This window comes from Acartia tonsa, chromosome 12 (genome assembly GCF_053477335.1).
Source record: "Acartia tonsa isolate MP-2025a chromosome 12, ASM5347733v1, whole genome shotgun sequence".
In the NCBI taxonomy this organism is placed as follows: domain Eukaryota; kingdom Metazoa; phylum Arthropoda; class Copepoda; order Calanoida; family Acartiidae; genus Acartia; species Acartia tonsa.
The window spans coordinates 45,088,265-45,104,712 of NC_137271.1; the positions used below are offsets into that span (position 1 = coordinate 45,088,265).

At 40.0% G+C, this 16,448-nt stretch overlaps 2 protein-coding genes across 2 annotated transcripts in view; both read left to right on the forward strand.

The window, feature by feature from the left end:
- LOC145334047 (uncharacterized) overlaps nt 1–16,448 on the forward strand; it is a 344,996-nt gene that overhangs the window by 111,579 nt on the left and 216,969 nt on the right. The window lies entirely within an intron of this gene.
- LOC145334048 (uncharacterized) overlaps nt 1–16,448 on the forward strand; it is an 88,717-nt gene that overhangs the window by 22,239 nt on the left and 50,030 nt on the right. Inside the window, exons 4-5 of the mRNA XM_080179326.1 lie at nt 14,916–14,977; nt 15,390–15,455. Coding sequence (XP_080035452.1) covers nt 14,916–14,977; nt 15,390–15,455 — 128 coding nt within the window. The remainder of the gene's footprint in view (nt 1–14,915; nt 14,978–15,389; nt 15,456–16,448) is intronic.

The window sequence follows — 16,448 nt, forward strand, 5'->3', positions numbered from 1 at the left end:
AGGACAAAGAACTTGCCTGTGTTTATTTTTAAATTGGATTTTAAAGTCGCCATTGGAAATCACACTTGAATAAAATCCAGTTATGATCATGTAACCAGCATTCACATTCACTCTAGTAATAAGCTACTATTATTTTCTTCAAGCTCTGAGCCAAGTGCTTTCCTGTCAGTTAGCTGCTCTTACACTATCTTGAATACACTATCTTGCAAATTATTCATTCAGCTTAGAATCCAATTTGTATCTATAATCATTCTGTAGGTTCACCTTTGTAAAACCTTCCATGGTTCTCACTATGACATTTAATCAGTAGTAAAGACAAGCAGTGTGTACAAAAGGTAGAGACTCAATCAAGACCAGCTATAGACTGGTCTTTACACGGATTCCAAGTTCATGTCAAACACTTACAAGTGATAATCCCACTTGTTAAAAATATTAACCTTCTACTAAGCTCTTTTGAACCAAGGACTGGTTGTATATTCAATTGTAGCCTGGTATATATGGTAATACAGAACTTTAAACATGGCAACTGTGGTTGTGGATATATATGTTATACTCCAAGCAGATATTGTTTTGATGTTGAGACATCAAATCAGCTAGGAACCAATATTGAGCAGGATAACTTGTTAATACTTCAAGAAAACTTGTTTTAAGAATATAATATGTCATGAGGCATGCAACAGGGACATGAAATATTTTAAAAAAAGTTAATTACAAGAGTTGTTTAGACATCAATTCAAATATTTACTTCAAATAACTCTTATTTCATTTCTAGACTACAAATCTTAGATTATTCAAGATTCTTAAAGATTTTGTTATTAATGATAACACAGTTTTTTAGTTCAGCTTTATTTATTATACTTTTCTTGTGTAAATTTAAGTTAACTAAGCTGCAAAAGTGAGAAAAATTGTGATTTTTGAAGGAAAAACTATGAAAATTTGGGTATAAAAGTAATTTTCAAAAAAAGCCACAAAAATGATCAGCTGTGATTTTGTGGTATGCGGCAGCTCTGGACCATGCAGAAACCAAGACATTATAGTGATGCTACGCACCTAGTTAAATCCTGTTATTCTACAATTATGAAGCCACCTGAAAAGATGTCAGATAACGGTACTGATTTTATCTCTCAGTTGTCCTGCAAATGGAGGGAGGGGTGTTACCCCTCCCTCTCCCATCTTAAGCACCGGAACCTTCCCCTTCAACCACCAAGTTATCAGCACCACCTCAACCCTGAGGATAAAGGATCTAAACCTGCCCCCACACAGACTGTTGTTGTCACAAGTAATCATCAAACCTTCCCTCTTTAGTACCCAGACCTACCACTCAACCCCTCTATGCTTATCTACCTATTGTGCTGCTCCATGGGCTATCCTGCCTGCCCCAGACAGGGATAGCCATCTACCTAACCATTGCAATTATCTATGTTTTACTGTATGATTTATCTTTAACCATCTTTATTCCTAATCCATATGTATTTATATTATGGTTAACTGTATTCTTAATCCCCCCCACCCTTTCCAGGGATGGGGAATCATGATTGCCCAAACTGACTATTGTATATGTATTATAATGCTTTTATGTTATGATCATTTATTCCTATCCATGTAGTTATTGTTTGTTGTATATAGCTTTAGTATCCTTTACACCTTCAATAAAGTGACAACTGAAATAGATGTTGATTCTTGTCTAGTGAATGCTAGAGAAGCGTAGCTTCTCTATAGTAAGGTGTCCACGTCTGTTCACACTGCCGTAGTCTTTATTCGAACTCTGGTGTCTGCCATTTACCCTAGGCAGATACCACAACTTTGGTGACAGCTGTGTGAGATTACGGCGAACCACAAGTGTAGAGCAGACGCGCATCTGAGGCTAAGGTACTCCCAGCAGTGAATCTGGCAAAACTGACGCAAGCAACCTGAATTACCCACCCTGGACAGCAAAGTTTAACTCTGCATCCGGCAGTTGTGGAAGCGAGACAGCAAAATTTGATGAATAACCGCGAGCAGCGCTGATATCTAACGGAGAATTGAGCGCCAAAAGGGCTGAAACAGGCCTGCGGACCGGCTGAAACAAGCCAAATAAGTGTAAACGGCTGAAAATAGGCCAATTTTACTGCAAGAGATAGCAGGATCCGAACCAGTGGCGCTAGCAGGACGGGACATTCCCTGCCGCCATCAGCTGGATTTGGATAAGCGGCGCTAGCAGGACGGGACATTCCCTGCCGCCGATAGGCTGAAACACGCCACATAGCTGCAAGCGGCGCTAGCAGGACGGGACATTCCCTGCCGCCGATAGGCTGAAACATGCCACATAGCTGCAAGCTGCGAGCTAACATACGAGTGTAGTGCACCAGAACAGAGAAAAACTACGTCAACCCCGAGTATCCTGAGAGGCTACAACGCAGCCACCCATCTAGAAAACAGATATTATATCACATTTTCAGGGATTACCACCCTAGTGTGATGGCCAAACAATAGATTTATGAGCAAAGCTTGGCAAACAAATTGTTGTGTTGTGATAAATCTAAGAATAGAACAGGCTTGGATTATTGTGTATTGTGATAACAGCTAAAAATAGAACAGAGTTGGTAAACAAATCTGTTATGCAATTGTGATAAGGACAGAAATAGAAGCTAGATGTAACATAATAAAGACCCTGATATACAATCAAAACAATCTCAAGCCCACAGCACAACAACAACAATACACCCCTTATTCCAAGGGAAGGGGAGGGGCCCCTCTCCATTGAAGGCAAATACAATCAGGGTGATATAATAGGTAAACCTAGGATTAAGAAGAAAAGGCCCTATTACACCAGCACACAGTTACCCCCCTCCCTCACAGGGGGAACGGACGGAGTTACCCCCGTCCCCTCACGCGCTTCCCCCTTCCTACCCACACTAGACTAAGTCCGTCTGTAGTGTGGGGCTAGCGATCGGACACACAGAGCGCCATTCACGGATAGCGCAACAGAGTGCGGAAAATATCATAAATCCAACGGACGAAGCGGACCAATGAGAGAGCGAGTTGAGGGGTGAGAGCGCGTTTTCCCCGTGTGCGCGGATTTGACGGCGCGGACGCGCGTTACAAGGACAGGAGATTCCACGCACACACACACACACACACACCCACACAGGAGAGGGGCCATTCTATAGCATACATCAGAGATATTTTTTTAGGAGAAAAACTTGCAAGCTCCTCCCTCCCTGTCTACAGTGTGATAAGGAAAACTAAACCAGTTCCTTAAACCCGCTCAGACCCTCAACATCTTCCTAGCCTGCCAACCCTACTTCAAAGCTGAATGGTTAGTGAAACAAATATATGTATATATAAATACCCAAGTGATAAGTAAGGTTGTTTTTTTTGTATCATGGGTACAAGTAAGTGAATACTAACCTCACCAAACAACACTGGAAACTGATATGATAACTGAACGAAAGTACGCCCACCCTGTGGACATAGCCTGACTTGCTGCCCCACACTGGGCAGTGGTGGTGTGTACCTGGACCATCGACCTTCATAGTTGTGAACTATATACAGAGGAAGCGTGATTTTTTTGAAGCAAGGAGGAAAAGCTATCTAGCTCTGGGGATATTCCTATACACGTATATATATATATATGGGCGTGTAGCCATGTATATATATAGATAACCTACCTATCCATATATCCACTAGCGGATACGCTCCTAGAGACATCTGTGATACCTAACATATTCCCTGTTACCTTTAAGCTAAGATCCGCTGGTTGCCACAGAAATCAAGAGCTATACTGGAAAGGAGAACAACTCAGGCTCAACAGTTAAACAAGACGCTGGCACCAACAGACCAACCCCCTACTACTTATCATGGGGGCGCGCCAGCCACAGAAACTCTTGAGCCAGGAGGACCGAGCCTACGGCTACGTGGACTACCACCCTAATTACACAGCTATAGTATTTATACTAGGGGTGAGCCGGCTCGAACCTCCTTGCGGTGCGGCTACTCTACTCTGCTCCTATATCTACAAGATACTGCTTCTGTTATTACTTTGGCCTACTGTGTCGAGTACAGTGAACATCAAACACATGCCAGGTCACAGACCCCTGGTCCCTGAGATGCCCTTGTCTGGAAGGGTGACTGAATGTCCGCTGCACAGCTCCTGTTCAGTTGGTGCTCAACGTACGAGAAATAGCAATACTGGACTGGGGGTTGCTGAACCTGTAGGTGTCCTCCTGGGGGTGTTGAACGATGCAACTGAGCCTAATGAGAAGGTGACAAGCTTCAGAGACTTAGTGGCCAGCCCCAAGATGGACACTACTACCAGAACTGAGATTTCAAAGGGGCCCAGCCCTAGGGCCAGTACCACCTGTTTCTGGGGTGGAAAGGTCCTCCCTGGCACTGGCCTCACCAATCTGGAGGATGGGGAGCTGTCCCAGGGGAATAGGCTCTTCACCCAGATGCCCGACGCGTACCTGGGGGTGGGGGAGCCGCCACCCAAGCCTCCCTGGGAGCCCCCAGGCATGGAACGACTGGGGACCGGCCTAAGGATGGGGACTGGTGACCTGCTGCAGTGGAAGACTTTACCCAGCACGGAGAGAGCAGGGTTGACCAGCAGCAGTGAGGCTGTTCCCCCACATTCCAAGACCAGATGCCGCTACTCTGTTGAACCACTGCACATGTCCCAGCCAAGTTCCCCCATGCTGCTGAAGATGGAGGCCCACCAGGATGCAGAGCTCCAACTAGGAAAGTCAATAAGAAGGCCACCCCTTGCCAAAACCAGAACCACCGCAGGGGCTCCCCACCAGCCGCTGACGGAGCCTGGCAGGGACGCAATACTAGCTGGCAACCCTGGCCCAACTCAGGTGGCTACCAACAGTCTGCTGACAGTCCGGAATACAGTTCAGGCTACCATCAGTATGGCATCTTCTGGGCCTTGCTGGTCCACCTGTGGGTACCTGTCCACACACTGGCCACAGGTACCCCCCAGAGATCATAGCCCCCTTTCCGACTGGCACCATCAACAGCCTTTGCTACCAACCACCTGGCATACCCAGAGGCAGGATCCCTCATGTGGAGAAGCACCTGCCGAAGCTAAGGCCGAGGCTGGCCTCGCCACCCAGGGGAGGAGAGCCGCTGTTGGATGGAAGGAACCTGTGTGTATGGGGAGGAGGCTGAATGTAACCAAGGAGCCACCACAAGCAGCCCAGCACCGCCTGACCCCTAGTAGGGGAGACCCTGTTTGTCAGCTGGTGCCCCAACTGGAGGAGGAGAGACCTGGCAGGTTGATACACCCTGGGGAAGCCGGCCTGATGGGACCCAGCTGGACGAAGGGGCGCTGCCGCTTCAACGGCCACACAGCCGCCAAGTGTAGAACCGGTTGGGACCGGGCAACGAAGAAACACCAGGCCGCCCAACAACCTGCATGCAACCAGTCTGCCACCCAGGTCCACCTGGAGGGAGATGCCCAGCCGTCACCCCAACTAGCTGCCGCCGCTGGGGCCGCGGCTACCCAGGAGTCTGTGTCTCAGATTGGGACCATGGTGGCCAGGATCAACGTGCTGGGAGGAGCGGCTGAACCCAACCGGGTTGGCCTGGACCTCAGCCGCAACCACAGGGGACCGGTGTCCGTAACCCCTGCCACCCCCAGCAAGAGCCGAGGGGCGCTACCCAGCGCCACCGGGACGGTGTACGGGGAGGCCCTGGCGGCCGCCGAGTGGGAGAGGCAAGAGGCGCTAGCCAGCGAGTCTGAGTCGATGTATGGGACGCCAACCGGCGTCGCCACCTGGAAGGAACGAGAGGTGCTTCCCTGCACCACCAAGCTGATGTCTGGGGCGACAACCGTCGCCGCCACCTGTGAAGACTGGGGGGTGCTATCCAGCGCCCCACGCTGGTGCCTGGGGCGACAACTGTCGCCGCCACCGAGAGACCTGGACCCCTGTGAAGACTGGGGGGTGCTATCCAGCGCCCCCACACTGGTGCCTGGGGCGACAACCGTCGCCGCCACCGAGATACCTGGACCCCGGAATGAGCCCGCAGCCCCAGAGGAAGGGGTGACACCCGTCACCCCCAGCCAGCCAGAGCCCCCAGCCAGCAGGGAGAGTCCAGCTGTCCCTCACCTTCAACTGCATCCAGCTGTCTACCTCCCTCAACCAAGCCAGGGTAATTGTATTGCACTGGTGTACCAGGAAGTTTGGGCTGGGCCAAACTTGCCTGCGCCCCCTGCATCTGCCCCAGGAGCCAGGGTATCAGCCATTACCAGCCAAACTGAAGAAGCTTTGACCGCTGCCTGGGGAGTAACACAACTAGATGCGCCAAGTGCCGAGCCTAACCATAGAAGTAGAGGATCCCCAACAATTATGTCTACCCAAGATGGAGACAATGTGCCTGGACCCCTTCAGGCTAGGGGAGGAAATCCGGAGCCTTGTGCCTCCAGTCCACTAGCAGCAGTGTCCGTGGATGGGCCTGTCTCCCAGCCAACTAGAGCGGAGCCACCCTTGCAGATCCAAGACAGCCTCCGGCATAAAGGGTGGACTGTTACCTTTCCCTACCCCGCAGGTCGGATTGCCATGCACCACCCTGCCAATGTCCAGAATGAGCCTGAAGGAGGCAACGCTCCTACAGTATGCCAACCACCACCTGCCCGCGTTGACAGAGACCCTGGAAGCCGAATGAACCTGACCAGCCCCGAGGGCGAAGAAACTGCGCCTGCATCCAGTAGCCAGCCTGCCAGCAGCAAGGTGACCAACACAATGGAGACCACCAGCCCAGTGGAGAAACCTGCAGAGGTGTACACCAGGCGGCTGTTGGTCCAAGCCCCCTCATGTGCTGTGCCACCCCTGGAGGTTGCCAGGGTGGCCTCAGAGGTACACATCCAACGGCCAGAAGATCCAACAGGACCAGCTACTCCAGCAGATATAGCCGATTCCGTTAGACCTGGGGAGGGCTGGAGTCCACCACCGTCCAGCAACTGGTATCCTGGCGGACCCATTCCACAAGGACAACAAACTGAAGGCCGCAACCACTGTCGGAAGTCTGGCGGTGCAGACAACCCCTCCAGCCTTCCGAGGGGAGAGTTGTGGTATGCGGCAGCTCTGGACCATGCAGAAACCAAGACATTATAGTGATGCTACGCACCTAGTTAAATCCTGTTATTCTACAATTATGAAGCCACCTGAAAAGATGTCAGATAACGGTACTGATTTTATCTCTCAGTTGTCCTGCAAATGGAGGGAGGGGTGTTACCCCTCCCTCTCCCATCTTAAGCACCGGAACCTTCCCCTTCAACCACCAAGTTATCAGCACCACCTCAACCCTGAGGATAAAGGATCTAAACCTGCCCCCACACAGACTGTTGTTGTCACAAGTAATCATCAAACCTTCCCTCTTTAGTACCCAGACCTACCACTCAACCCCTCTATGCTTATCTACCTATTGTGCTGCTCCATGGGCTATCCTGCCTGCCCCAGACAGGGATAGCCATCTACCTAACCATTGCAATTATCTATGTTTTACTGTATGATTTATCTTTAACCATCTTTATTCCTAATCCATATGTATTTATATTATGGTTAACTGTATTCTTAATCCCCCCCACCCTTTCCAGGGATGGGGAATCATGATTGCCCAAACTGACTATTGTATATGTATTATAATGCTTTTATGTTATGATCATTTATTCCTATCCATGTAGTTATTGTTTGTTGTATATAGCTTTAGTATCCTTTACACCTTCAATAAAGTGACAACTGAAATAGATGTTGATTCTTGTCTAGTGAATGCTAGAGAAGCGTAGCTTCTCTATAGTAAGGTGTCCACGTCTGTTCACACTGCCGTAGTCTTTATTCGAACTCTGGTGTCTGCCATTTACCCTAGGCAGATACCACAATTTAACGAAAGTCATGTACTGAACCATCATTGTCTCCCGGTCATGACTACATAGGTCTTGTGAGACGTATGTCAAAAAAAACCTGTTTCCTATCCAGGACACCAGTGAAAAACAATTATTCGCACAACATTGCTTTTTCCAGTATTGCTTCGCTTGATATCCGCTGAATTAAACCGTTTTTAAGTCGTGCTGAAATATCATGTATAGCCTTGTATTGCAGACAATTTTAGTTGAATATTAATATAAAAATCTAAAATTGATATCAGTTTTGGCCCCTCAGGGGTAACAAAACTGTTTTTAATCTTTTATTTTTAATTTCAATATCCGTGGTAAACTGTCTAAAATATGATGCTATAAAAAAAAACTATTACCGCATTTTGACAAACAGACAAACATACCCCAGTTATAGAGTAGCTGCGCTACAAAAAATTATGATAAACAGCATTTTCTTGTATGTTTTTAGAACATTTAGGAGCTATTTCAAATTGCTATAAAATTATATTTCAATTACATGAAAACCAGTATCTCCAAAAAAATACATTTTACTATAATTTCAAAAAAAATGCATAAAAAACTCAAATTTCGTATAGGAACTGTTTTTATCTTGAGAAAATTTCAACTTTTTTGAGCAAAGCTACTCTGCCTATCATTTGTGTTTGTTAAAAGGGGGTTAAATCATGGATCTAATGGGATAAGACTATGGCCGTCAAAGTGATGTACATTACCAATGATTGTCAAGCGTTCTTATAAAACTTGGGGGGCTAGTGTAATAAACAGCATAATCTTTAAACCTGACTTAAAAATGGCAATCCTGTTTTTAAAAAATCTTCAAACATCAAATTTTCACCTTGTTATCTTCACCATTTTTGAAGATATTTGTTCTTGTTACATGTAAAGTGATTCTAATTTTATCCTTTCATACCTTGATACCACCACTAAAATAGACAAATTTTATTAAAAATAAATATGTAAAACATTTGTGATATTTTAAATCAATTCAAAGCTTTATTCATAAATCTATCATATATAAAAGTAGCAGTATTTCTGTCTGTTTCTACCGAAGGATCTCGCTAACCGCTTAACTGATATGATTCTCCTTTACAGTTTAGGTACTAGGAAGGTATATAACTGTTTTGGGGGAGGGTACCACCACAGAAATATCGCCCCTAGGAAAAAATTACCACCCCAAAGAAAAAAAATTATCTTTCTTTTTCTTTTCAAAACGAAAGTTGTTTTTGTTAAAGTGCAACCCCCCCCCCCTCCCTATTGAGATTTTAATCCCCCCCCCCCCTAAAAAACTTGGACATCTTTGGATCTATTTATCATATTTCTGACTGCAATTCTCCTGCCCCTACTATGATTGCTACTCCGATTACTAACTATCTATTTGCTGGTGTCTCATACATTCCGCAAAAATACATAATTTCAAAATGTATCATAATATTCAAAATACACAACGTCGATAGCAAAATTGGGAATATTCCCTTTCGTGGCAACGCACCTTAAGGGGCGATTCGTCGGATTTTTAAAATGGCTTTTATAGGTTATTTTAGGTTAGGTTAGGTTATATTGGGTTAGGTGATTGCCTCACAGGGTTAGGCAATTGGCCCCGCAGGGGCTAGAAATAGGAGAAAAGCTACTGTGAAAAATACGAAGAATCGCCCATTAAGGTGCGTTGCCACGAAAGGGACTTTACCCGAAAAATTTAGTCAAGGATCTTAAGGGATAAGACACTGAACGATAAATGATAACACCTGATTTTATTTTAAAAATATTGGTTGAAATGTTTGAACATTGCTATTTTGTACCAACCAATCAATATTTATTACATTTTTTTAAGCCAACAAATATGATAAAGTTTTGAATCCAGTTGAATTTAAAGTCCGAGGAATGCTTTTGATTTAAAAATCAGTAATATGCGCGGTTATGATGTTTCACCGTATTTTCTATGCAAAAAAAATTGTTGTGCTATCACAAGCACTTAAATTCTCATTCTTTACTACACAATTTTAGTAGAAAAAACAAAATAGAAAAAATATAAAATTAGATAATGTTAGGAAGAGAGAGAAAAATATAATAAATTAGTTTTTTCTTTAAAAGTCCACACTCTGCTAGAAATAAGCACTTAAATGGGTCAAAATTAACAAAGGACGATTGTTTTAAAATCTAGGATATCTTTTTCACGCTTTTTACTTTATGATCATAACTTTTGGAAAACCCTCCCGATAAATAGCCTAAAACCTGCTCTGAATTAACCATTTCATAATTTTCTTGAAAAAAAGTAAGTTATACATGTAGATAATGAGACATCTTGATTAGACTATAAAAGTTTTAAAGATTTTTAATCAATATAATAGATTTGAAATCTGCATAAAATTTTAAGGATTTTTTATAAAATTCGTTTTTATATAATTCTTTATTTAAAGGCGCAAATACGATTTAAGTTAATAAATTTTGACCAATAGGATAGCTGGATTGGAAACTACCTACGCTCTAATTGGTTGAATGATGTACGTCACTTAAGCTTCTCCAATCAGAGCGCAGATAGTTTTCAATCCACCAATCACAGATCTCAAAATTATTTAACTTAATTTGTATTTGCGCCTTTAAATAAAGAATTATATAAAAAACTAATTTTATAAAAAATCCTTAAAATTTTATGCAGATTTCAAATCTATTATATTGATTAAAAATCTTTAAAACTTTTATAGTCTAATCTTGATACTTAATAATCAGCTAATATAAGTATATCTAACTCGAAATAAGTGTACCTAATAGACATGGACATCTACCCAGAGGGATAAGACAATGGACGATAAATTGTGTATATCTCCAATGACCAAGACCAAAATTATCACTTCTGCTGCTTAAATTGTTGGAAAAGTTTGGACACAGCCACTTTGAACTAATCAAGTCCCCTAAGTTTTAAAGCAAACGTATAAGAAAAACTTTGAGGACAGGTATATCAATAGTTCAATTTCACCTCCTTCATTGGTTTTTACGTCTTAAATTCATCTGTTTAACCAACACACATACACACATGACTTGAATAGAAGTTTGTTCTAAATTATACAAAAAAATGGATGATTAAATGCAAAGGTTAAATTTCTTATCATTTTGGAAATTTAATTACCATCGTTTTACAAAAGGACAGTACATTTCAAAAAACATTTTCATAAAATCATATTTTACTTATTTTGTTTATGTTACAAATGTTGTTTTATGCCTCATTGTTATAGGAATCTACTTTTTAAAAAAAGTTCCTATCTTATATAAGAACTAAATAAATCTAATTTTTGCTAATGTCCTTTCACAGACGGACAGGTGACCGAATATTAAATAGCAGCTATGATTCTTTTACAAAGTTTTTAAATCGGACAGTCCTTATAGTTTTTGTTATAATTACAGCTGCAGTTTTTGTTAATAATTCTACATACTTTTAAAAATTAATTCCTGAAGTCTTTTTGCCACATATAAGTTACAGCTCTAAAAAGTTTGCAAAGACAGAATCTCAACTGTGATACTAATGTAAATTGTAAGCCAAGGAACTGGTTTAAATTATGACTTAAAATCTTACTTGCTAAAATGCAAGTTGATTACTCTTTTAACAAGAGTTAGTTCTCATGAAGACTAAGGCATTTGATATAAACTTGCTTAAAATTTAAACACAAACGATTGTAGAGAACTCTTTTAAAATGACATAGAGAAATGGATATATTATTACTTGGATCGTACACCAGATTTTCATGTACTTTCCAAAAAAGTGAAAGACATAGCGGGCTAAAATAAAGATTCCATCCCCTTTACCCCATCCCCATGTTAGGAAGCTAAATTGATGAAAATGTTTGCACTGTCATAATATCCACGAATATAGATGGACATTATTTTGGGAAAATTTCAGAAGCCTTTTTTAAGTAGCGGCCAAAAAAATCAACTTTGCCCCAAAGCGTTCCGGATTTGCGGAGTTTTACAACTATAGAGTAGCTTCGTAACCTAAAAAAACACCCACCGAGCATAATATTTTAGAAAAGGCACGAATTAGGAAATTAAAAGAATTATGGATTTAATATGTATGTAATTTAACAATTTTGCATTGACCAAAGTTAATTTTAGCCTATTACAAACAATTATATAAGGGGAAGGGGAAATGAATTATAAAAAAAATAGCAGTTGCGCCCCCAAGTATCTATGGGCTTTGTATTAAAGTGGGTAAGACAGAAAAAATAGCCTAAACCCTCAACTCTAAAAATAAAATAGACTAAAACCAACCCGGAACATATGTAAAGCTTCTCTATGATGGAGAACCTAATCGTTCCAGTAGTCTTCAGAAAGCCTAACCTTCAGACCACGCCAAAAACATAGTACTTTAAATAGAGGCCTCTAGGTGCATAGCCGCCAGTATCAGCATACGGCTGTAGTGATAATATGACTTACATAATAAAATGTCGTTTGGAAATCAGTTATAGGCAAATTTATCAAATGCCCCTGGTCGACATAAAATATTGTTAATCGATATAATAGCTAAAAGTTTGAAAGAAATCTAGCTTAATTTAATCATGATTTCATCTTTGTTCTTAGAAAAATCTTTGTTTTCAAGAACAAATGCCCATTTCTTTTAAATAAATATAGAGTATTATTTGTTGCAACTTTTAATGTTATTAGTTTAGGCTTATGGATTTTTTCAAAAAAAACTTTATAACCTATCAAATTTATTTCCTTTATTATATCGGTAAATGGTCAGTTGCAGGCACTTTTATTCAATGCCCAAGTATTTAATCTTATTTCAACAAGGATGATAACCTTATATCATTGAGATGCTTGGCTTAAAATATTATACCTTGTTGCACTAGAAATCAAGGTTTCAAAAATGATTATATCATACAAAAAAGTTGTTGTCAAAGAGTTTTAATGTTTAATTTTTTAAATTGACGTACAGACTTTCTGGTAACTATTAAATGTTGCTATGCTTTCTAAATTGTACCTAATTTTTACAGGAATCACCAAAATTTAGAAATTAATACTTTTTACTTGTGTAAAACTTTGGCACCTAAAATGTAGCTTTACTGAAAACCTGACACTAGCCTATTGTGTATAAAAAATTCTAAATTGTTTGCTCGTGCTAATACTTGCGCTAATAACTATGTACAAATATTTAATATTCAGTAGCAGGGGATAATTTTAACATTTCAATGAACAACACAGATTCATGCACTAGAAGCAATTGGAACCCAGGAGGGAGGTGACATTGGGCTGTTTATTACACTAGTCCTCAAAGTTTTATAACGTATTCTTATTAGTTGGCTTAACAACTTTGGAGACTTCCTATAATTTGGGGTATCAGTTAAGGTTGATACAAAAAAATAACGGATTGCGTTCATTCTAAATATCTCTGTTGTTAGCAAAGATAATTACCAATTTTTAGGCAATTTTTTCAGAAAATGTATTCTCAAAGTTAAAAGTAGAACAGGTTAGACAAATACTAAAGAAAAGATTCAAAATTATGAAAAATTTTAATTAACAATAAGCTTTATTAAAACAGAACAGCAAACTGTAACACAGAAATAGTTTTAGATTCTTGCATGTCAATACTGGTGAAATTTAAAGAATCAATGCCTGACATCACATCGACGGGACAATAATTATGTCAACTGTATGAAATTAAAGTAGTCTTGGCCTACAAAGTATAATTGTTCAAAGAGAGAGGGAACAATGGGCTGTTTTTACACTAGTCCCCAAAGTTTTATGATAACCTTTTCATATTCGTTGGCTAAACAACTTTTGGGACTTTTGATTGGTTGTATCATTCACTTAAGTGTTTAAACGTTTCAACCACTAATTGTAACCCTCAGTAGGGGTAAATTTGTGTATCATTATCAGTGATGTACATCAATTTATCGGCCATTATCTTATTCTTTAGATCCCTGGCACTAATCAAACAAAAAAAGGATTATATTTGATTTTTTTTTTCATAAAATCTTTCTCTATCTTATTACTTCCCTAATTTAAAATGCAAAGCTATTTGCTCACTCATTAAGACGTTAAGGGGTCAATTTTCAAATTGCAATAATTATTAGGAGCGCAGCTACTCTAAAACTGGTATATGTTTTACGTCCATACAAACAATCAATCACATACTAGTAGAAACATGCATACACCATACTTTAGATTTTTTCGTTGTTATTACTGTATTAAGGTTTATTGTCTCTTCTTAAAACTGGCGATTTTCATGTCTGCAAATTTATCTTTGTTTTATTCTTCATAATTTGATTCTTTTTGGAGGCATAATTACAATTTAAGGCAAACTGCATAGATCTTATTACTTTAAATTATTGAAATCAGGAATTAGGTATAGCCAACAAGCAAAATAAATCTAAAGTAATATTTCGGGGGCAGATAAAAGGGTCGTCGATTTCAGTAAGTGTTGCCCCCCAACGAAAGCTGAAAATCACGTATAGGTTTCGTGATTTTTTTCCAAATTAATTTTCGTTGTTGGTATAAGCTGTATTGATATGCAACTTTAAGACTAAGGATTGAAATCAAAGAGTTAGTTGTCTAAAATGCTACACCTATGTAGAATGTGCAAATAAACCAATAAGCATGTAGTCGCCCCGACTGTAAAGTCAGACCTTTTAGTAAAAACATGGATGACAATATTCAATCGTAACAGGAATCATAATGCACGCTTTTTAATAGATAGGGTAAATCTAACATGACAAATCTGAGAATAAAAGCATTCTTTGTGGACGGGTGGACGGACAGCAAAGGAGAAAAGTCTAACTTAACAGTATTTCATAGCATTGATCTAAAGTAATAAGACAATGGGCGATAAAATGATGTACATCCCCAATGATGATGCACTAAAATAACCTATTATAATTAGTGGTTAAAACCTTTAAACACTAAAGATAATGAACCAACCAATCAAAATTTAATAAAAGATCCAAAAGGCAACGAATAAGAAAACATTAATATAAAACTTTGGGGACTTGTTTATTGTGTAATGCCCAAGTCCCTCTCCCTTTCTGATTTTATAGTAACTTTTTCTTATTATTTTTAGGTGAGATTTATAGTGAAACGGCAGGATCCAAGTCACCTAACTTCTACACCGGACGTTGACAGGTAAACAAGGATTTTAGTTTAAAGTAACAAGATGTATATGTGTGTGAACTGAAGAATCATGATAACCGCTGGACCAATTTGGTCTCCTTGACAATGTAGCTTCTCAGAGGTACCACCAATCTCCCAAAGAAATCGTCCCTAGACATTTTTTTTACTTTGTCTTTTCAAAATAAATTATAAATTAGGGGAAGGGGGGAGTCGATTTCTCCCCTACCCCCTTCCTCCCCTCTAACCACGGAACCGAGTTAGTATATGAAAATAGTTTGATTTCCTTTTTGTGTTGGACAGAGCTTCAAAACCGGTTTTAATCCAGTGGAAATAAAGTTCATACTGAGCCGTGAAGGAAAAATAAATTAAGCGAAGCTTTAGATAACACGATATGTACGTCATTAACAAATATGTTTTATTGTAGGACTAAAAAGAAGAAGCACAGCCAACGACTAACCCAAACAAGAAAATTGGACACTGTTCATCCGAGGTAAAATTTTTTCTCCAAATTCGGACATTTTTTCCTGTTTTTTTCGGGAAGATAGTTTTAGTCCCTAAAAAAATTTTATTGAATAAAGTAGCATATATTTTATAGACATACAATTAAAAGTTAATATTTTCGTAGATAAGATAAACCACTAAAAAAGCATCTATTAAATAACGCTTTTCTAATCAGTATTTGATATTTTCTGACTTATGTTGATACAATAACAGCACAAGAGATTGTTTAAACTGGCAGATATAGTCAAAATAAAGTGTATGGCCGTGTTGTATGTAAGCCTTTATTTTTAATTGACATGTTTAAAAGTTAAAACCTTTTTTGTCCCTAATATAAGCTCAGCTCTTAAAATCAACAGACAACAAAAAAAGGTTGTTCCATCCCCGCTGCATATTTTCATATCCGCAGAAGACTGTTTTATAATCACAGAAAGCCACAATAGCCAAAAAAGGAGGTATCTAAAGATAAGACAATGACTAAAGGAGGATAAGACAATGGCCGATAAATTGAGGCACATCCCAATGATGATGCACAAAATTACCCCTTCTTTAGATTACAATAAGTGGTTAAAACGTTCGGACACCAACAAAGCAGATTTTAATAAAAGTTTCGAAAGGCAGACGATCAAGAAATTAGAAAACGTTATTATAAAACTTTTGGGGACTGGTGTAATAAATAGCCCAATGTCCCCTCCCTCCCTTTCAAAGACGTATAGTATGCAGTTTTGAAGATTTTATAGTATGATACATGAATGGATGTAGAATATACTTGGAAAAAAGTCGTCAATTTAGCTTGCTAACATGAAACTCATTTATTGGTCAGTTCGTTCATCAAATAAGAGGATAGGTGAAGGGGTAAAAGGGTTATGGTTATGGTATGGGGGATCATTATTTTAGCCAACTAGAAGTTTAATGTACTAGAGTACATGATAATCTGGTTTAAGATCTAAGTAATAGTATATCCATAATACATGTGCGCAAGTGA